General features: G+C 44.3%; 1 protein-coding gene across 1 annotated transcript in view; it reads right to left on the reverse strand.

Annotated features, from left to right (window-relative positions):
- LTK (leukocyte receptor tyrosine kinase) overlaps positions 1–23654 on the reverse strand; it is a 163553-nt gene that overhangs the window by 7594 nt on the left and 132305 nt on the right. Inside the window, exons 16-23 of the mRNA XM_044272073.1 lie at positions 20128–20310; positions 18318–18416; positions 17816–17965; positions 12348–12458; positions 10337–10523; positions 7156–7246; positions 2613–2677; positions 1141–1270 (exon numbers count right to left, since the gene is read on the reverse strand). Coding sequence (XP_044128008.1) covers positions 1141–1270; positions 2613–2677; positions 7156–7246; positions 10337–10523; positions 12348–12458; positions 17816–17965; positions 18318–18416; positions 20128–20310 — 1016 coding nt within the window. The remainder of the gene's footprint in view (positions 1–1140; positions 1271–2612; positions 2678–7155; positions 7247–10336; positions 10524–12347; positions 12459–17815; positions 17966–18317; positions 18417–20127; positions 20311–23654) is intronic.

Below are 23654 nucleotides of genomic sequence, written 5' to 3' on the forward strand. Positions count from 1 at the left end.
GAGCGAATCGAGCTTCGGATCAGAGATCCGAAGTCGATCTGTTCAAAAACTTTGTTTTAATGCTGTACGGAGACCTGTCCTGTCCTGTATCGAAGCCCGAAGTAATTCACTGAAGTCTCACGTGACTTTGAACTTAAAGGGGTTCTCTCATCTCAGGCAATGGGGGCATATCGCTAGGATATGCCCCCATTGTCTTATAGGTGCGGGTCCCACCACTGGCACCTGCACCTATATCGAGAACGGAGCCCCGCAAAGTGGTGGCTGGAGAACGCCAGTCCAGCCACCAGCAAGCTCTGTCCCCATAGAAGTGAATGGGAGCGCCCAGCACATGACTGGCCACTGCTCCCATTCACTTCTATGGGCCCGACGGAAATAGCCTAGCCAGTGCTCGCCTATTTTTGGCAGCTCCATAAAAAATGAATGGAGGGCGGCTGCGTATGCACAGTGCGACCTCCACCACTTTCGGGGCTCCGTTCTCGATATAGGTATGGGTCCCAGCGGTGGGATCTGCACCTGGCGATATGCCTTCATTGTCTGAGATGAGAATACCTCTTTAACAATCTTTGCCTCCGCGATCTATGATCCAAAGCTCGATTCGCTGAAGACTAATTATAACCTTAACACTTTTGTAAAAAAAAATAAAAAATGTTTTATTGAGATTATGAAAACTGGGGCACAAAACATGACAACTGGCTCATGTAACTATACTTTCTGAAGAGGTATCCATGTGGTATTTGGTTCTGCAGGGGCAGTGTTTTGTGCTGCACTACAGTATTTGGTTCTGCAGGGGCAGTGTTTTGTGCTGCACTACAGTATTTGGTTCTGCAGGGGCGGTATTTTTTGCTGCACTATGGTGTGGCTTGTGTTGCCTCGCATTCTGTCAATATGGAGTCGTCTACAACATGGGGCCACTTGTAGGTTTTTACCAAGACCATGTTAAGTTCCCAGTCCGCCCCTTTTAATGCCCACTCTTGGGATGCTGCAATCTCCCCCTGCCACCCCATACATCTCTTGCGGAGTCAGATACTGCGTCGGTTACGTATAAAAGGTTGTACGCTGTCTAGATTTCTTTGTATTTTCCCCAGATATTCCTTCCCATACATGAGGTGCATTATCCAAATATGATTGCACCGAACTCACCACCAATGGCCGGTTCTGCCTGAGGAAGGTTTTCATATCCCCTCCAGACATAAGCTCGAGTAGGATGAAGCGGGGCAGGGTCTGCAGGCTTACTCCAATGCAACGCACGATATTCTGGTGACTGAACTTACTGTGGTGCAGATAGGAGGGAAAACAATGAATATTTGGTGTATTATACAGGACATATCAGTAAGAGACCCTTCTGATTTATCAAACTGGTGCAAAGGAAAACTGGCTTAGTTGCCCATAGCAACCATTCAGATTACTGCTTTCATTTTCCATAGGAGCTCTGGAAAATGAAAGGTGGAATCTGATTGGTTGCTATGGGAAACTAAGCCAGTTTGGATAAATCATCCCTAAACATTAGACTAATCTTAAAGGGGTTATCCAAAGTATAAAACATGCCTCCTTATACCTGTTATACTTATACCCCGCGTCGCTCCTGATTCCTGCACGACCACCGCTGCATCCGGCCCTCACGCGGATCAAAACATCTGGCAACGGGGATGAGCCTCCCAAGCATCGCGGGTGACACTAGGGAGGCTTGTCCCCCCGTCGCTGGATGTTTTGATCAGAGCAATGGGGAGGTGCCGCACAGCCATAAACCATGCAGTCCTAAAATTTTATTGGATCCTACCGCAGCTCACATGGCTGCGTGGTACTCGGCCACAACGCACCAGCATACCCTTAGGCTATGTTCACACAGCGGATGTTTCCCATATTTCAGTGCATCGAAAATCACGTGGCATCCACACTAAAACTGCCTCCTGTTGTTTTCAATAGGAGTAGACGCCACCATTCGCGCGGCTGAGGATTATTTACGTGTAGTTTTCCCGACCGTCCATATTTGGGGCTGTTTCTGCGCAGATACCAATGGAAACTACAGCAGGCTAAACAGTGAGGCTTAACCACTGGGCTTAACCGCGAGCCCGTCTGCACCATTGGATTTGTCAAAATCCACTTTGGAAACATAGGGTGAGATTTATCAACACTGGCGCTTTCTGGTGTAAATGAAGATAAATTTGTCTCCTAGACACGTCCTCTTTAGGGAAAGCGTCAAGGGCGTCAGAAAATCAGAGAAATGCCAAAAACATAGTTTGTGACTTTTACCACCACTTTTCAGGTTCAAAGATGATAAACCTCCCATAGTCTTATGATCAATATCTGCAATAATTTACATAAACTACAGTAAACGTTTTATGATGAGTGGCGTTATGCAGTTAGACACTAGGTGGCGCTCAACATCCACTATAAATCCAAGTTCGCGAGCGGAAAGTCTGGTAGAAGTGGTTTAGTTGCCTGCAATAAACCGTATTCTCAATGCAGCACATGACCTAATATACCGTATTCCCCATCTCAGCACTAAAGCTGTGCCTGTCCTATTACAGCTGCCATAACCAAATGAAGGAAGTCGCACATCCTGACCGCCAGGAAGGTTACCGTGTCCATAATTCCACAGCGTCATCAGTTACCTGATTATAAGTGCCTCCATAAGAAAGTCCATTTCATCCTGCTCAGAGCAGATTTCTGGCAGAGTCTACAAGGAGAAGACATGACATTACAGAAAGCATAAACCCATGCGTAATACAATACATAACCTGCAGTCCTATATAATATATATATATAGCACAATCATTGGTTATCCTCAGATTAATCAGGTTAATTACAAAGTTGCATCTGTCAGCAGATTTGTACCTATGACACTGGCTGACCTGTTACATGTGCACTTGGCAGCTGGAGGCATCTGTGTTGGTCCCATGTTCATATGTGCCCGCATTGCTGAGAAAAATAAAGTTTTAATATATGTAAATGAGCCTCTAGGTTTGCCACCTTTCCAAACAAGCCACATCCCAACCGGGGGGCACAGTTTAACACTGGGTGTTAAGTCGCTATTTCATAATGTGGCTCCCAGTATTAATAGTGCCCCCCAGTAATATTAATGCCTCCATTAGTGTCCCCCAGTAATATTAATGCCTCCATTAATGTCCCCCAGTAATATTAATGCCTCCATTAGAGTCCCCCAGTAATATTAATGCCTCCATTAGTGCCCCCCAGAATTAATAATGCCCCTATTAGTCCCCCTCATTAATATTAAATGCCTCCATTAATGCCCCCCCCCCGAATTACTTATGCCCCTATTAGCACTCCCTAGAATAAATGCCCCTATTAGTGCCCCCAGTTATAGTAATGCCCCCATCAGTGGCCCCCTGAATTAATATGACTCCATTAGTTCCACCAGTAATATTAATTCCCCAATTAGTGCCCCTAGAATTAATAATGCCTTCATTAGCTCCGCCCAGAATTAATAACGCCCTCATTAGTGCTTTCCAGTAATATTAATGCCCCAATTAGTGCTTCCGAGAATTAATAATGCCCGCATTAGTGCCCTTCAGTAATATCAATGCCCCACTTAGTGCCCCCCAGAATTAATAGTGCCCCCCTAAAGGCTCTGCTTTCTCTGCAGCAGCCGCGCCCTCTGCACTTTGACAGGGCCAGGCAGTAAAAACGTCATCACACCTGGTCCTGTCAATCAAAGTGCAGAGGACGCAGCAGTTGCAGAGAGAGCAGAGCCTCTAGGTGTAATGGTAACGCCCCCGTTGCTCTTAGGGGCTCATTTGCATATATTAAAACATAATTTTTCTCAGCACTGCGGGCACATATGGACATGGGACCAACACAGATGCCTTCAGCTGCCAAGCGCACATGTAACAGGTCAGCCAGTGTCATAGGTACAAAACTGCTGACAGATGCTCTTTAAGCAATGGTCTCCTGTGAAAAAACGAAACCTTCCTTGACCGGAGGGGGCACTGTATGGCCTACACATTTACACCTTGGTGTTCTTTAAATCCTTGTGTCCTACTCTTCTCCCTGGGGCCTGCACCAGGCATAACACAGACTATCACTTTTGACCAGAGGGTCTTTTTAATGTCTTTTGATGAATTCGATGCCATATAAATCTGTATGATATCACAACTATCTGTATGAATCGGTATAATAATGTTTCTGTAGTCGGCTGAAAGCGTCTTTTTTTTTTTTTTTTTCTTTAGTTATCCTTTTTCCTATACCGATAACCTTTAGAGTATGTCCCCACGTTACAGTGTTTCTGTTGAAAATCTGCAGTAGAAAAAAAACCCTTCTTTTTAATGAAAAAATGTTGCTGATTTGGCACAGATTTCACACTTTGCATTAGGAATCTGCACTAAAAATCTGCAGCGTTAATTGACATCCTGCCGAGTTCAGGTCCGCACCGCAGGTCTGTTTCTGCTGTGTATTTTTTTTTTTTCTGCGAATTATGGATGAGAATAGAGAAAAAAAACTCATTTATTTTGCTGGTGCTGTACCATGCTGCGGATCTGCCGCGAGAAAATCCACAATAGCGAATCCGCAGCTAATCACTCACATGTGGCGATAGCATTAGGGTGAATTCACATGTGGCTGTGACTTGCCACAAATTTACAGTGGATTTTTTGCAAATAAAGTAATGTACGGTACAGGGCACGCAGATGAGATTTTCTGCACCGAAAAAATGAGCATGCTGCCAATTTCCAACTCCCCAGCATCCTCGCACTGTTGCGAAAAGATTTTCACTGCAGATTTCCCTACGTCCAGTGTCGCAGGAGTGAAATTCTACGATTTTCACATGCACATTTTTGCTGCGGATCTGCAGCAGAACATTTCCACCATGTGTGGACATGCCCTCAGTGGTACTGTGCAGGATTCCCTCTCTGTAAGGACTCTTGCACACGGCCGTTCCATGCATTGGGCATGCACAGGCACCACCCGTGTGGCTACAGCGACTGATCCAGACCCGTTCAACTTGAATGGGTCCCTGATCTGTCCACACTGAAAAAAATAGAACAAGTTCTATTTTTATTTTTTTTGCGGTGCGGAGGCACAGACAGAAGTGTATGGAACCGGTGCCCGCATATTGCGGACCTGCTGTTTGCGGGACGCAATGCGGGCCATGGCCGGCAATGGACGCGTGCATGAGGCCTTAGAAATGCATTGTACCTCTTCATTTTCACCTCCGCTGTGAAATCCAGTAAGCTGTGGCGGCAGAGGAACAGCCCGCCACAGTTTACGGTGTCAGGCACATTGACTACAATCAGACCTGATGGGGATCCGGCCGCATTCCTACATGCACAACTTTTTGTCCGGCCAGAAGCCAGCATTATGCCATTGTAGACAATTGGGATCCGGCAGTTCCTGGCATTATCCGGTAGACTACGGCAGGCTGTTCCTCTGCCAGAACAGCCTGCCAGATTTCAAAATGCTGATGTGAACATAGCATCAGCAAACTAGGGGACAGGGAATTGGCTCATGGGTCAAAGAAAGGGCATGGAGGAGGAAAAGGGGGACAAATACCAGGCCCTTCTGTCCTAGCTGGCAAATCTTGACCTCACAGGGGGGTGCCCAGTTTGATCTTTGCTAAGTGACCTCTCTCTCTGCTGGTCGGAGCCACGTCCACAAACATCTTAGCATCTTGAGTGGGCAGAACTGCTCCGCCTTAATAACCGCTGTGACCTTTTGGGTGGGGTGGCTGGAAATCACGTTTCCTACATTTGCAGAACGCACATCCTAACCCAATTTGCTCTTGAGCAAAACCATATCCCGGTCCTGCCAGTAGGAAACAAGCTTTTGATGGTCATTACTGAACTGTAGCTGTTCATCTGCAGCATTGGAGACTGTCCTGTTAAGTGACCTTTTGTATAATGGGGATATTTGTTCTGCACATGGCAATAAGAGTCACAAGAAAATAGCTGGACTGGAAGGGGACATGGCTCGGCCATGTTTTTAAAGATCCCCCCCAATGATCTCATCTAGAAGACACAAAGGCTGACAAACCATGAGTTCTCCATCTAGTCTGGATGTAAAATGCTATAAAATACTCTGTACTGTATACAGATGATGGTATCGGCAATCTTCACATCTGTATATTTATGTCTGCTGGATGTGGGCCAATTTCAAATAATTCTGTCCATCATATGTTATAGCAGAAAACATGTCTATAGCCCCTTGTCATGTCTGAGCTGAATTTTTAAAGGGGCTTTCAATTTTTTTTTACTGATGACCGATTCTCGGGATACATCGTCGGTATATGATAAGTTGGGGTCTGACTCCCAGCACCCTCACCTATCAACTGCCTGAAGAGGCAGCGGCGCTCAGACCTTCTCTCTGGTTACCGGCCTACACCAGTGACATCACGTTCATCAGTCACATGGCCATGGACGGCGCTGTGCTTGATAAGCTCCGAGGAGGCCAGCTCTACCGAATGTCAAAACCCCTTTGAATACTGCTCAGAGATTTCAACTACTGGAAATCTGTTGTTGTGCTATGCACTGCTATAAGAGTTACGGAAACAGCTTAGCACAGCCCGCTCGTCTGTTTCCGTAATACCGTCCACCACCCCTGGCCAATCTCCGGCCATGATCGCAGCCCTTAAGACATGCAGTCAGCAGATGACCACCCGTGGCCACTGAGGCTGTAAGGTGGTGTTCACATAGGGACAGATATGCTGAGGATTTTGCATCTGGATGTGCGGGTGGAAGATCTGCAGTCTATTACAGTAGTAGTGACGTATAGAAGATTTTAAGTAATGTCATCCGTATGCTGCAGGAACAGATGTGAGCGTATATAGACATGTGGTACAGATTGGAATATGCACTTAAATTGCAATGCAGAGGGTGAAATCTACAAAAAATCCACATGTAAAACATAGGAAAGGTACATAAAAAGGCTACGAATAGCAGAACAACCCCAAACGGAATGTTTGAAAATAAAATAATCTTTATTAGGTAGTATAATCAAATACATAAAATAATAGTTCCGAGTCCTAGAGCTATTATCATTTTATGTTACATATATAACTTAATAAAGATTATCTATTTTTCAAAAATTTCCCTTTGGGTGTTCTGACCATAGCCCGTCTAGGTTATTTTTTGAAGTCTATTTAACCCTGTCGTTTGGTGTACTGAGATGTATACTATAATAAAAAGTACATTGATTAGTACTGACCTTGATAGCTACTTGCAGAGGATTGGGGTCTCCAGAAATGCCAACCACTAGCCCCTCATAAACTTCACCAAAGGCACCGTGACCAAGGGCTCTAGAGTGCAGAAAAGAAGGTATTGTATCTGACCTTTTTTAAAGAGGTATTCTAAACAGACATTTAGGGCAATGGATGATGCCCCCTGTAAAGCTGGTCATACACATTAGACAGCTGTTGGCAGAACAATTGTTTGGCCAATAGCTATCTCTCCTGTTTCTCCCATACTCGGTCAAGCATGCATATGTAGTCATAGGGGTTAGGGGAGAAAGCAGCTTGGCTGAGCATGCATATGTAGTCATAGGGGAGAGGGGAGAAAGCAGCTTGGCTGAGCATGCATATGTAGTCATAGGGGAGAGGGGAGAAAGCAGCTTGGCTGAGCATGCATATGTAGTCATAGGGGAGAGGGGTAAAGCAGCTTGGCTGAGCATGCATATGTAGTCATAGGGGAGAGGGGAGAAAGCAGCTTGGCTGAGCATGCATATGTAGTCATAGGGGAGAGGGGTAAAGCAGCTTGGCTGAGCATGCATATCTAGTCATAGGGGAGAGGGGGAAAAGCAGCTTGGCTGAGCATGCATATGTAGTCATAGGGGAGAGGGGAAAAAGCAGCTTGGCTGAGCATGCATATGTAGTCATAGGGGAGAGGGGTAAAGCAGCTTGGCTGAGCATGCATATGTATCAGGGGAGAGGGGAAAAAGCAGCTTGGCTGAGCATGCATATGTATCATAGGGGAGAGGGGAAAAAGCGACTTGGCTGGGCATGCATATGTATCATAGGGGAGAGGGGGAAAAGCAGCTTGGCTGAGCATGCATATGTGGTCATAGGGGAGAGGGGAATAAGCAGCTTGGCTGAGCATGCATATGTGGTCATAGGGGAGAGGGGAATAAGCGGCTTGGCTGAGCATGCATATGTAGTCATAGGGGAGAGGGGGAAAAGCAGCTTGGCTGAGCATGCATATGTAGTCATAGGGGAGAGGGGAAAAAGCAGCTTGGCTGAGCATGCATATGTATCATAGGGGAGAGGGGAAAAAGCAGCTTGGCTGAGCATGCATATGTAGTCATAGGGGAGAGGGGAATAAGCGGCTTGGCTGAGCATGCATATGTATCATAGGGGAGAGGGGAAAAAGCAGCTTGGCTGAGCATGCATATGTAGTCATAGGGGAGAGGGGAATAAGCGGCTTGGCTGAGCATGCATATGTATCATAGGGGAGAGGGTAAAATGCGGCTTGGCTGGGCATGCATATGTAGTCATAGGGGGGAGGGGAAAAAGCAGCTTGGCTGAGCATGCATATGTAGTCATAGGGTAGAGGGGGGAAAGCAGCTTGGCTGAGCATGCATATGTAGTCATAGGGGAGAGGGGAAAAAGCAGCTTGGCTAAACATGCATATGTATCATAGGGGAGAGGGGAAAAAGCAGCTTGGCTGAGCATGCATATGTAGTCATAGGGGAGAGGGGAATAAGCGGCTTGGCTGAGCATGCATATGTATCATAGGGGAGAGGGGAAAAAGCAGCTTGGCTGAGCATGCATATGTAGTCATAGGGGAGAGGGGAATAAGCGGCTTGGCTGAGCATGCATATGTATTATAGGGGAGAGGGTAAAAAGCGGCTTGGCTGGGCATGCATATGTATCATAGGGGAGAGGGGAATAAGCGGCTTGGCTGAGCATGCATATGTATTATAGGGGAGAGGGTAAAAAGCGGCTTGGCTGAGCATGCATATGTATTATAGGGGAGAGGGTAAAAAGCGGCTTGGCTGGGCATGCATATGTAGTCATAGGGGAGAGGGGGAAAAGCAGCTTGGCTATGCATGCATATATAGTCATAGGGGAGAGGGGAAAAAGCAGCTTGGCTGAGCATGCATATGTAGTCATAGGGGAGAGGGGAAAAAGCAGCTTGGCTGAGCATGCATATGTAGTCATAGGGGAGAGGGGAAAAAGCAGCTTGGCTGAGCATGCATATGTAGTCATAGGGTAGAGGGGGGAAAGCAGCTTGGCTGAGCATGCATATGTGGTCATAGGGGAGAGGGGAATAAGCGGCTTGGCTGAGCATGCATATGTAGTCATAGGGGAGAGGGGAAAAAGCAGCTTGGCTGAGCATGCATATGTAGTCATAGGGGAGAGGGGAAAAAGCAGCTTGGCTGAGCATGCATATGTAGTCATAGGGGAGAGGGGAAAAAGCAGCTTGGCTGAGCGGTACTGACCAAATGTGTGAAAGAGGCCTAAGGGATCATGCACACGGCCATATGTATTTTGCGGTCCGCAAAAAACGGATCCGCAAAAAGTATGGATGACGTTCGTGTGCATTCCGTATTTTGCGGACCGGAACACCTGGCCCATGGTAGAATAGTACTATCCTTGTCCGTAATGCGGACAATAATAGGACATGATCAATTTTTTTACAGAACAGAAATAGACATATTTTTTGGAGGAGGTTTTGAGGCAGGTATACCTGAAGTCTTTTGTTTTTTTTTTCAGCCAAAGACAGAATTCCAATTCCTTTCGAATCCACTTCTAGTTTTGGCTGAAAAACCTGCAGGTAAATCTGCTTCAAGACCTACTCCAAAACACTTCATGTGAACCTAAAAATAAAAAGTAGATTATTACTAATCTTACAGGGGGTTGTCTCACTCCAGCAAATATAATTTATCATGTAGAGAAAGGTAATACAAGGCACTTACTAATGTATTGTGATTGTCCATATTGCCTCCTTTGCTGGCTGGATTCATTTTTCCATCACATTATACACTGCTCATATCCATGGTTATGACCACCTTGCAATCCATCAGTGGTGGTCGTGCTTGCACACCATAGGAAAAAGCACCAGTCTATGTGCGGTCCCATGGTCCCGGCCACCTGAGAAGCTGGTGCTTTTTCCTATAGTGTGCAAGCACGACCACCACTGATGGATTGCAGAGTGGTCAAAACCCCTGGATATAAGCAGTGAATAATGTGATGGAAAAATGAATCCAGCCAGCAAAGGAGACAATATGGACAATCACAATACATTAGTAAGTGCCTTGTATTCACTTTCTCTACATGATAAATGCCATATGCTGAAGTGAGACAACCCCTTTAACATAGACTTTCCATCCTGAACTATATAAAAGTGATTCATGTCTGATTGATTACTGTTTTCATGCAGTCCTGCAGTACCTGAGCAAGGTGATATTTTTCCGGGGAACTTCCTTCAGTTCACTTAGACCAGCTCCTTTCCCAGCGAAGCAATAGTTGGGGTTGTAGTCGGTCATGATAATGGAGCTCCGGATCTTACTTAGTTTATACTCGGTGCTCTGAAGTCTCACCCGGGCTCCCTCCAGCTGCTTCTTCTTCCGGTGGTAAACTGGGAGACGAGAGGACGGCAAAGAGACCAGTTTAACATAATGCAAAATTACATACTCCTTTAACCCCTTAAGGACCCATGACGTACATTAAGTCCCGCAAAGAAATGACGTACATGTACGTCATGTGTCCTTAAGGGGTTAACAAAAAAAAAATGTAAAAAAAGCCAGATACCCACATCTGCAGCAGCTGAGGAGTCCAAATTAAATTATCAAAGGGGTTGTCCAGCATTTTAATATTGATGCCATATCTGCTCTCTGGAATACTCCTTTAAGTTAAATATTTATCTTGCTTCCAAGATGTGTTAAAAAGATTTGGATGTTGAAGGGGTTTTCTGGGATAGGTCATCGCTATCGGATCATGGTCAGAAGGGCCTGCTGCGCTCAGCCTACTACGTCTATCAGTCACATGACCTTTGTGCAGCTCAGTCCCATGAACGGGACTGAGCTGCAATACCAAGCACGGCCACTATACTATGTCCGGCGCTCCTTCAAACAGCTGTCGGTGGTGGCAGGATTCAGACCCCCGCCGATCAGATATTGATGATGACTTATCCTACATCCTGATAAACCCCTTTAAGGCGGAGTCAGGAATTGTATTGGTAGTACAGACTTCCTAATATCAGTACAATGACGGAAAATACAATCACAGTGAGCGTTGTAAGTTCGGATCAATGATTTTTCATATGCCGACGCCTCATCTCCCATACACAAATAGACTTCCACTCTCTCCTGATAATGACTGTGCACCAAGCTCCTCGACGCCGAAGACCTTGATATATTGGCTTTCTGTGTTCCCCCGCTGATCGTTCCTCCTGACATCTTGTCTGGAAGTCTCATAGTATAGATCCCCAAGCATTGCTTTTATTCATTGCTGAACTGAAATGTAGCCTGGGTGGCAATGAGATCAATCCCTCGTGTCCCTCAAGGCCAAAAAATCAATACAACATCAGTGCTCATAATTGAGGACAATGTATTTGTAAGTAGATGATCGGTCTTTTTAGAATCAACGTACACGCAATGTGTGACTCACATAAGAACCTCCAATGTGTACCAACCCTGCGCCCAAAGCAGTGAACGCTGGGATCTTTTTTTATGGGTGAATTAAAACTTTTTGACAACCTAAAATTCCAAATCATTAGCAATAGTCAAACCTCTCAAAAAAAAAATGAAAAAGTGTAAGACACAATACGTCTACAGAATTGCAAATTTTTTAAAGGGCATCTGTCAGCAGATTTGCAACTATTAAACTTACTGACCTGTTACATGTGCAGTTGGCAGCTGAAGGCATCTGTGTTGGTCCCATGTTCATATGTGCCCGCATTGCTGAGAAAAATGATGTTTTAATATATGCAAATGAGCCTCTAGGAGCAACGGGGGCGTTACCATTACACCTAGAGGCTCTGTTCTCTCTGCAGCTGCTCTTTGATTGACAGGGCCAGACAGTGATCACTTACACTGGTAAGTGCCTGGTCCTGTGAATCAAAGTGCAGAGAGTGCATCAGTTGCAGAGAGAGCAGAGCCTCTAGGTGTAACGGTAACGCCCCCGTTGCTCCTAGAGGCTCATTTGCATATATTAAAACTTTATTTTTCTCTGCAATGTGGGCACATATGACCATGGGACCAACACAGATGCCTTCAGCTGCCAAGCGCACATGTAACAGGTCAGCCAGTGTCATAGGGACAAATCTGCTGACAGATGCCCTTAGCTGCCAAGCGCACATGTAACAGGTCAGCCGGTATTAGCCAGTACGAAACTGCTGACAGATGGCCCTTTAATCCTAAACAATGTTGAACAGAAAACTGCATTGTGATTGTATACATACCAAAGGACAGGCTTCCACAGGCAAAGATCACCCCAAGAATCACTGTTGCAATAAGAACGGCAAGAATGAGTGGGAGTGAGAGCTGTCTCTCTTCAATGGGTCCTTTGGGTCCTAAAAAGAAAAAGACCAATAACCTTTAAGCTCCATTACAGAACTGGTGGTCATGCATTTCCATGCCTTCGCGATAAACCATCTTTGATATAAGGAAATGAGTGGATTCAGGGGTGGACTGGTCATAGACCCTACAGGAAAATTTCCCAGTGGGCCAATACCCAGGGGGCTGCCCTAAGCCCTCCTCATGGCCTTCGGGGGATACAGGACATAATTATCTGATGCTTTCAGCAACAATAAATGCTAGGAGTATCAGATACTTATGCACCAGGCCGGCGTCCCCGGACAGATTCAATGTAAAGCATTGGTTTGTCTTGACAGTGATTCCCTGATATACACTGTACGTCCATTATCAGATCATTCAATTTCAGTGCAGGGACAACCTGCAATTCCCTCTCAGTGGACAGAGGTGCCCTCCCATACGCTGAGCCCCTCTATGTAAAGCTAAACCAGACCTTAAAGGGGTTTTCCAGTTTTTATTTTTTAAACTTATTTGTTTATATGATAAGAATCGATGCAATTTTCAAATATAGATGTATTTAAAATTCTGTGTAAAGTATCCATGGCCTAACTGAAACCTGTGACGCCCTACACATCATGTAATTTCAGTAAGCAACAGTGTTACATGACATACATGTGCTGGGTCGGCACACAGGACACATCCATGTGATAATTAAATAGGACTAGTGTTGGAATAATTCTTTTTATTGTGGTTATTACAGTAACTACATCGCTGTGTGTATTTACATGGTGGCCTGACTCTAGGTGATGTGAAATGGCTGCCTGTCTCTAGTTGATGTCATATTGTGAATAAAGTTCAGTGCTGCAGGTATTAATACTGTATATACAGTACAGACTAAAAGTTTGGACACACCTTCTCATTCAAAGAGTTTTCTTTATTTTCAGGACTATGAAAATTGTAGATTCACACTGAAGGCATCAAAACTATGAATTAACACATGTGGAATTATATACATAACAAAAAAGTGTGAAACAACTGAAAATATGTCATATTCTAGGTTCTTCAAAGTAGCCACCTTTTGCTTTGATTACTGCTTTGCACACTCTTGGCATTCTCTTGATGAGCTTCAAGAGGTAGTCCCCTGAAATGGTCTTCCAACAGTCTTGAAGGAGTTCCCAGAGATGCTTAGCACTTGTTGGCCCTTTTGCCTTCACTCTGCGGTCCAGCTCACCCCAAACCATCTCGATTGGGTTCAGGTCCGGTGACTATGGAGCCAGGTCATCTGGCGCAGCACCCCATCACTCTCCTTCATGGTCAAATAGCCCTTACACAGCCTGGAGGTATGTTTGGGGTCATTGTCCTGTTGAAAAATAAATGATGGTCCAACTAAACGCAAACCGGATGGAATAGCATGCCGCTGCAAGATGCTGTGGTAGCCATGCTGGTTCAGTATGCCTTACATTTTGAATAAATCCCCAACAGTGTCACCAGCAAAGCACCCCCACACCATCACACCTCCTCATCCATGCTTCACGGTGGGAACCAGGCATGTAGAGTCCATCCGTTCACCTTTTCTGCGTCGCACAAAGACACGGTGGTTGGAACCAAAGATATCAAATTTGGACTCATCAGACCAAAGCACAGATTTCCACTGGTCTAATGTCCATTCCTTGTGTTCTTTAGCCCAAACAAGTCTCTTCTGCTTGTTGCCTGTCCTTAGCAGTGGTTTCCTAGCAGATATTCTACCACGAAGGCCTGATTCACAAAGTCTCCTCTTAACAGTTGTTCTAGAGATGTGTCTACTGCTAGAACTCTGTGTGGCATTGACCTGGTCTCTAATCTGAGCTGCTGTTAATCTGCGATTTCTGAGGCTGGTGACTCGGATGAACTTATCCTCCGCAGCAGAGGTGACTCTTGGTCTTCCTTTCCTGGGGCAGTCCGCATGTGAGCCAGTTTCTTTGTAGCGCTTGATGGTTTTTGTTACTGCACATGGGGACACTTTCAAAGTTTTCCCAATTTTTCGGACTGACTGACCTTCATTTCTTAAAGTAATGATGGACACTCGTATTTATATACTTAGCTGCTTTTTTCTTGCCATAATACAAATTCTAAAAGTCTATTCAGTAGGACTATCAGCTGTGTATCCACCTTACTTCTCCACAACGCAACTGATGGTCCCAACCCCATTTATAAGGCAAGAAATCCCACTTATTAAACCTGACAGGGCACACCTGTGAAGTGAAAACCATTTCAGGTGACTACCTCTTGAAGCTCATCAAGAGAATGCCAAGAGTGTGCAAAGCAGTAATCAAAGCAAAAGGTGGCTACTTTGAAGAACCTAGAATATGACATATTTTCAGTTGTTTCACACTTTTTTGTTATGTATATAATTCCACATGTGTTAATTCATAGTTTTGATGCCTTCAGTGTGAATCTACAATTTTCATAGTCATGAAAATAAAGAAAACTCTTTGAATGAGAAGGTGTGTCCAAACTTTTGGTCTGTACTGTATGTTCTGCTCCCTAATGCACTACTTATCACCTGTTAGATACCTGAGCCGTTTACTAAAATCCAGGTCACATGATACATGTGAAGGTCACATAATGGCTCACATAACTAACGCCATGTTTAGTCCTATCCAGCTCTCCTATGATTGCATTTTACAGGACTAAAATGGGCCATGCCGTTTTTTTTCTTTAGGGAGCGGCTGCTATATAGATATAATAAAGGACTGTGAGAAAATTTTAAATAAATGTACACTGACGAGCAAAAGGGTAAGAATGTTTTGAACTTTTGACTTTCAGGCTCCATATCTCACCATCCTCTACAGCTTTGAACATGAGATTACCATCATTTTATAGACAACCATCTTGGCTCATCTTGGATCTCATACAGACATTGGACTTTCAACTATTTAGCATATGATTAGTTATGCAGATGTAACTGCATAGTTACTGTTTTGCTCCTGGTGATGGAACAATCTTTGTCTTCTTGTATACTACAAATTACAACCTGTTCTCACATTCCCTAATAGTTTAGTTTGTTATTAGGTTGATTCCCAAGCTGGTTTGAATCCAAGAGCAGCCATGAAGAAGATTTCCAAAGAAAATAGAATATGAAATGAAGTCCATCCATCCATTCCAAAGCCAAGAGGTGGACATCAAGGCAAAATATCAGAGTCAACAAGTCGATTCATCACAAGCTCACAGACGTCCATGCAAGCACCATACCACGCACGTTACACAAGTCTGGAATGGTGGCCCAAAAAAAAGTGAAGAAGCCTCAACTTCAACATCTTCATAAGAAGAGTTGGCTCGAGTTAAAAAAAAAAAAATAATACAAACAGTGACCGTATAAGACTGGAAACGGGTGATTTGGAGCGATGAGACAAAAGTCAATATACTGGTCTCTGATGGGTGCAAATGGGTCTGGAAGAAACAATAAAAAAAAAAAAGGGCTAATGGATCGAGGAACCCTGATATCGGGTTGTTTCACAGCCAAAGGCGTTAGATACTTGACTAGAATCAATGGTGGTCTCAATGCTGAGCTATATGTGAGTACCCTACAAGATGAAGTATTTTGTACACTCGAGTACTATGGATATGAAAAGGTCGACATAGTGTTCCAGCAGGACAACAACCCGAAGGATACGTTGAGATTGACAAAGAAATGGTTCAATGACAATGAGGTAGGAGGTGCAGGATTGGCCCACACAGCCCCAGACTTCAACCGAACACTTGTGGGTCGACCAGTATGCACCAACATTAGGAATGTGAAGAAGAGTCCTGGGAACAGATTTCAGTGGAGACATGCTTGAATCTGATCAAGAAAATGCCCAGATGGATTCAGGCAAAGCCAAAGTGGATTTACAAAATAATAAAAATAAAAATGTAGATTTTTTTTTTTTAAGGAGCAAAACAGCAACAATGCAGTTTCATGACAAGGATCTGCATAACTAATCATATGCTAAATAGTTGCAAGTCCAATTTACATATAAGATAGCCAAGATGGTGGTCTATAAAATGATGGGAGTCTCACGTTCAAAGCTGTATCAACACTATATCATGGTAAGATATAGTGTTGATCGCGAATATTCTAATTTGCAAATTTTTATCGTGAATATTGGCACTTCGAGAATTTGTGAATATCTAGAATATAATGCTATATCTTCGTAATTGCGAATATTCTAAAAAGAAATGTCACCAGTACCCAGGATCCCTTACTGCTTCTTGCTTGTGGGCCAATGAGAAGGCTGCAATATCTTTGACTTTCGTATCGCGAATTTTTATTGCGAGTTTTCCGATTGCCGATTTTCGCAATCAAGAAAATAATGACTGAAGATCACGAATTCTCGAATTCTCAAATATATGACGAACATTCGCCCAAATATTAGCGAAATATCGAAAATTCGAATATTGCCCCTGCCACTCATCACTGGTGAGATATGGAGCCTGAAAGTCAAAAGTTCAAAACATTGTTACCCTTTTGCTCGTCAGTGTATATTATACAATTGTTCAGCACCCTATTCTCTACATAATTTAAATATAATCATTTAAACAGAAAAACCTCTTAAAGGGCTTCTGTCACCCCACTAAACCTTTTTTTTTTTTTGCTTACTTATAATCCCTACACTGCGATTTATGGCTACATAATCTAATTAATCATTTTGGTCCAGCAGATTTTGTTTAAAACATGCTTTTAAAATATGCAAATTACCTTGCCTGGTAGCAGCCGCATCCTCCGATCCTAAAGACACCCCCTCCACATGTTGATTGACAGGGCCAGGGAACGGAATCGTTCTCTGCTGGCCCTGCCTGTTTGCATTCAAAATCTGGCGCCTGCGCCGCGGCTGTACCTGTCTTCAATCGGCGCAGGCGCACTGAGAGGCGGCCGCTCGCTCGGCCGCTCCATCCTCAATGCGCCTGCGCCGATGACGTCACATCTACACCCGGCGCAGGCGCATTGAGGATGGAACGACCGAGCGGCCGCCTCTCAGTGCGCATGCGCCGATTGCAGACAGGTACGGCCGCGGCGCAGGCGCCAGATTTTGAATGCAAACAGGCAGGGCCAGCAGAGAACGATTCCGTTCCCTGGCCCTGTCAATCACAATGCGGAGGGGGGCGTCTTTAGAATCGGAGGATGCGGCTGCTACCGGCAAGTAGCCGCCCTACTTGCTGGTAGCAAGGTAATTTGCATATTTTAAAAGCATGTTTTAAACAAAATCTACTGGACCAAAAATGATTACGGTAATTAGATTATGTAGGCATAAATCGCAGTGTAGGGATTATAAGTAAGCAAAAAAAAAAAAAGGTTTAGTGGGGTGACAGAAGCCCTTTAAAGGGTCATTCCCTTTAAAACTTTACAGTTGTATAGTTATGAATATAAGTGTTATACCTATACACGTGACATTATCACTTCCCAGCATGGTGCCGTGTCCACAAAGACACACAACTCTCTGTTCCATATCTTTCTTACAGTTTCCGGATTTACAATGGCTGCAGTTGAAAAACAGCTTGATGTGCACTTCCCCATGGTTTTCCATTACTGTGTGAATTAAAATAGTAGAGTTAATGGACAAAGATTTATCACCACCAAATCCTACATAGGTGTTACACTGTATGGTGTCTGTCCTTCTTCTGCCCCCCTTCTGGAAGGTGGTGGCATCTTCTGGACACCACAGTCTGTTTCCCAGGTAGCATTTAATTCTGGTAATTCCCAACATTTGTCCTCCTCTGATGGAGTTACAGTTTAAACCATCTTCATTATAGGTTCTATTCCCCAACCCTTTCCATATATATATTATGAAAATCCAAAAGAGACAATGAAGCTAATGGGGCCAGACACCCAAAACCATGCAGTTGATTGAATTATTACTTATGTCTGTTTGTGATCTCACCAGCCAAGGGCTGAAGAAACATTTCTCCAGATGGATTTATGAATGAAATGCCATCTTGGCCATCAGCAGAAATATCATCCAGTTGGGAAGTGTCCCCTCCTATAAATAAAAGCAGCTATATGAGAACAGATGGAAAATACTTTCATGCGTGTTAGGGTCATCAACTGTCCAATACCTCACTGTGTTACAAAAATAATAATGTGAAATAAACAGTATCTCACAGAAGTAAGTACATCTTTTCTTGGGACAACACTGAAGACATGACACTTTGATACAATGTGAAGTAGTCAGTGTACAGCTTGTATAACAGTGTAAATTTGGTGTGCCCTCAAAATACCTCACCACACAGCCATTAATGTCTAAACCGCTGGCAACAAAAGTGAGTACACCCCTTAGTGAAAATGGCCAAATTGTGCCCAAAGTGTCAATATTTTGTGTGGCCATCGTTATTTTTGATCCCTGCCTTAACTCTCTTGGGCATGGAGTTCACTAGAGCTTCACAGGTTGCCACTGGAATCCTCTTACACTCCTCCATGACGACATCACGGAGCAGGTGGATGTTAGAGACCTCCGCCTTCTGTTTGAGATTGCTCCACAGATTCTCAATAGGGTTTAGGTCTAGAGACCTGCCTGGTCAGTCCAGCACCTTTACCCTCAGTTTCTTTAGCAGGCAGTGGTTGTCTTGGAGGTGTGTTTGGGGTCGTTATCATGTTGGAATACTGACCTGTGGCCCAGTTTCCGAAGTAGGGGTTCATGCTCTGCTTCAGTATCTCACAGTACATGCTGGCATTCATGGTTCCCTCAATGAACTCTCCATAGCTGACAGTACGCATGCAGCCCCAAATCATGACACTCCCACCACCATGCTTATCTGTTGGCAAGACAAACTTGTCTTTGTACTCCTCACCTGGTTGCCACCACACACACTTGACACCATCTGAACCAAATAAGTTTATCTTGGTCTCATCAGACCACAGGACATGTTTCCAGTAATACATGTCCTAAGTCTGCTTGTCTTCAGCAAACTGTTTGCATGCTTTCTTGTGCATCATCTTTAGAAGTGGTTTTCTTCGGGAACGACAGCCATGCATACCAATTTGATGCAGTGTGTGCGTATGGTCTGAGCACTGACAGGCTGACCCCTCACCCCTTTAACCTCTGCAGCAATGCTGGCAGTACTTGTACAACCTCTGGATACGACGCTGAGCACGTGCACTCAACTTCTTTGGTCGACCATGTCGAGGCATGTTCCGAGTGGGACCTGTCTTGTTAAACCTCTGTATGGTCTTGGCCACCATGCTGCAGCTCAGTTTCAGGGTCTTCTTATAGCCTTGGCCATCTTTATGTAGAGCAACAATTCTTTTTTTCACATCCTCAGAGTTCTTTGCCATGAGGTGCCATGTTGAACTTCCAGTGACCAGTATGAGAAAGCGTGACAGCGATGATGCCAAATTTAACACACCTGCTCCCCATTCACACCTGAGACCTTGTAACATTAACAAGTCACATGAAACCGGGGAGGCAAGATGGCTAATTGGGCATAATTTGGCCATTTTCCCTTAGGGGTGTACTCACTTTTGTTGCCAGCAGTTTAGACATTAATGGCTGTGTGTTGAGTTATTTTGAGGGCACTCTAAATTTACACTGTTATACAAGCCGTGCACGGACTACTTTACATTGTATAAAAGTGTCAGTGTTGTCCCATGAAAAGATAGAAAAAAATATTTACAAAAATGTGAGGGGTGGAGTTGCCTTTTTTTGTCAGATACTGTATATATGATTATTTAAAACCACATTATACTGTTATTACCTTGGTACCCCCCTCCTCCACCTCCAGTGCTACATGGTCCTCCTCCACCACCAAACCCTCCATAGGTGTCCCACTGAAGGCTGGCCCGTGCCTGGTAGCATGACTGTCCCCCTTCTGCTCCTTCTAGAAGAGATTTCCCAGCCCACGGTAGTTGAGTAATGTCATTCCAGCCTCCGCCTCCACCTGTAGATAGAATATAACATGATATAATAAAAGGCTACTCTAACCCATGAGAGGTCAAACATATTATTTTTGCACTGAGGGACCAAGGCATCATGCTTCACCTCTGAAAGTCAAACATCACTTCTTTATGCTGGTACACAACCGAAAGGGAACCTAAAAATTTGGAGGCAGTTGATGAATATGTAGGACTTCTTAAAATTGATCACTTCTAATGTGTATGGGGCAGGTTGACCGCTCATCAGCGTCTGCTGTCAAATAAAAGGATCAACGTGCTGAATTTTCACATGCCCTTTCCTCTGTTCCCTGCGAGACAACATATATGCAACAGCTTATCCCATTGGCCTCGTGGTAGTAAATACATGGTCTAAATATGGTCATATGTAATAGATGTAGGTTGATGTTTGACCAATGATCATTTTGCTGAAGCAGTCATAGCCATTTTTGTCCATGTTGGCCTTTACAATGGTCAATTACACCAAGTAAAGGAAGTACAGTCTTTCGGGAAATATTCTTGAATAAAAGATCATTAATGGACAAAACAAAAGATTTTTCCTGACCATCAGATGAATTTTTTTAACATGTATGGCCCTCCTAAAGGGGTTTGCCAAGCTCAAAACAGAATTACTGTCTGGTTGATCGAAGTGGCTAAAATGAGCCCCTTCTCTCTGCAATCACCAAATTTGGCACACAGGTACACCAGGTGTCCAAGAAAGTTTTAGACCAGGTCTCAGCTCTCTCGGGTGTACTGTTCCAGAGATATTCCCAAAAAATGACCTGCATTAGCCAATACAAGCCTGCAAGTCTTTCTCTTCAAATCCCAACTGCCATACACATGGTCACATGTCCCTTATCAGCCAATATAGAAGCCTAATTCTGGTGAAAGGTCCTCTTTAAAGGCACGGGCTGCTGTGAATGTCAAAGTCAAGGGGATGGGCTGTTGTGAAGGTCCCATTTTAAGGAGGCAGGGCACTGTGTGTGTGGGGGAGTCAGTGTTAAGGAGCGAGAGGCTGTGTAGTTCACTGTTAAGGGGGCAGGGTACTATAGAGGTCACTGCTATGGGGGACACTGTCGACATCTTTTAACAACACACATAAACATTAAAGGGAGTCTGTCACCAGATTGTGACCTTATAGACCGCTTACATAGCGCTCTAGCATAGCAGTCTATGATTCTAATGGTACCTTTGATGTGTGCTTCTGAAGTTCCCCCAAGGCAAAAACTGACTTTTATTCAAGGGATCGCAAGTGCCCAGGGCGGGGTTCACCTTGTTGGAGCCCAGGCTGTTCTGCCTCTTTTCGCCATATCCCCGCCCCAGCCTCTTCCTCTGCCCGCCCCGCTTTTCCTTTGCATCCTCTTTCTCTGCAGCCGGATCCCGCGCCTGCGCTATCCATTGCTTGACCGGGGCATGCGCACGGCGATGCCCATTGTGGGCACGGCATCGCAGTAGCTACTACGCATGCGCCGGCCAACGGCGAGAAACAGCGGCGAGGAGGCGGACCAGATACACCCACAATGGGCATCGCAGTGCGCATGCCCCGGCCAAGCAATGGATAGCGCAGGCGCGGGATTCGGCTGCAGAGAAGGAGGACTCAAAGGAAGAGCGGGGCGGGCAGAGGAAGAGGCTGGGGCGGGGATATGGCGAAAAGAGGCAGAACAGCCTGGGCTCCAACAAGGTGAACCCCGCCCTGGGCACTTGCGATCCCTTGAATAAAAGTCAGTTTTTGCCTTAGGGGAACTTCAGAAGCACACATCAAAGGTACCATTAGAATCATAGACTGCTATCCTAGAGCGCTATGTAAGCGGTCTATAAGGTCACAATCTGGTGACAGACTCCCTTTAACTGAAATATACCCGTGAGAAGCCGGGTCCTTCTGCTAGTTTTTATATAAATAACATCCTTTATACAATCCGTTCGTATGACAGGAGGAACACGAAAACCATTTGTATCCTAGCTTTCAAACACACATGTATAGCAGCTGCAGAAAACACCCTTTTTAGGGTGCCTGCATACAATGCAGATTACATGCGGGTTTTTTCTACGCGGAAAGTACTAAGTGAGATTTGACACATTCAGATATTTTGATACAGATCATAAAAAGGTGAGAAAGTATTAAGAACAGATATGACTTCTCTTTTTTGAATCCACTTCAAAAACTGCATCAGAAAACCCAAAACGACCTTAAACATTGCAGCTGTGCTGCTATTTTAGTGCAGAAAAAACAAAGCACCAAAAAACTACATGCGGTTTCTGGAATAACATAACTGCGTTTATAGTGCGTTTTTTCTTCCAGCAAATGGAAACCAAACAGAAAAACTGAATTATATTAGTTAAGTTAAAGTAATTTAAATGGTCACCAACCTTTCACACAGCTTTGCATAAATCAAACAGTACAAGCGACCACAAGAAACTTTGTAATATGTTTTATCAATGAGAAATATCTAGTTATCAGCTGTTTATCTCTCTCCCCATCCTCCGCTAATTGCTTTTCACCTTGAAAAATGCCTTCATTCTGTCTTGAGACAGACCAGCTCTGGTAAAATATCATATTACATGTCAATGTATGTCAATGCAAGTCTATGCAGAAGGGAGAGGAGAGAAGTGAACAGCAGCAGGAGTGAGAGGGGACTCAAGAAGACACACTAAAGAACCTACACAACTACTTAAGAAGTTTCCATCTCTGTGCAAGTGCTAAATTCACAAACACACAGATTGGTACTTCTCTGTAATGTCCTCCATGATCCTGGGGCTGGTTCTGAATGAGTAAGAAAAGGTTAGGAAGTAGATACTTCTCTACTTTCTGTGGGCAGTGGATGGAAGCTAGTCTCCATCAACTATGTCTGAGAGAACTGCAAGCTACACATTCACTCTGCACAGATGAAAACTGCTACATATTGCCAGATACAAGTGATATAATGGCCAGAAAAAGGATTTAGCAGGATTTTTATACTGATGACCTATCCTCTTCAGGTGAATGTCCGCACCAATGCATAACATCTAGGTATTAAATAAAGCCATTTCAATGGAAGAGTAGAATCTCATTTCTGGGTAGACTTAAAGGCTATGGTACACCTTTGGGGCTATTTATTTAATGATTACATTTTACTCATTTTGGGCTAAAAATCTTTTTTTTTATTCCAGTTGGTCTGTATTAAAGGGGTTGTCTGATAGTTTCTTACTGGTGTCCTATCTTCTGGATAGATCATCAGTATCTGGTTGGTGGGTATCGGGAAAAAAAAACCTTTAAAAATGCAGTTTGTGAGATACAAAGTTTAAAAATCAGTGTGATTGCAAGCTGTCACTTTCTGTCTTCTTTGAATCCCATCATCATACTGCTCATGTGTAG

Source organism: Bufo gargarizans, chromosome 11 (genome assembly GCF_014858855.1).
Source record: "Bufo gargarizans isolate SCDJY-AF-19 chromosome 11, ASM1485885v1, whole genome shotgun sequence".
In the NCBI taxonomy this organism is placed as follows: Eukaryota; Metazoa; Chordata; class Amphibia; order Anura; family Bufonidae; genus Bufo; species Bufo gargarizans.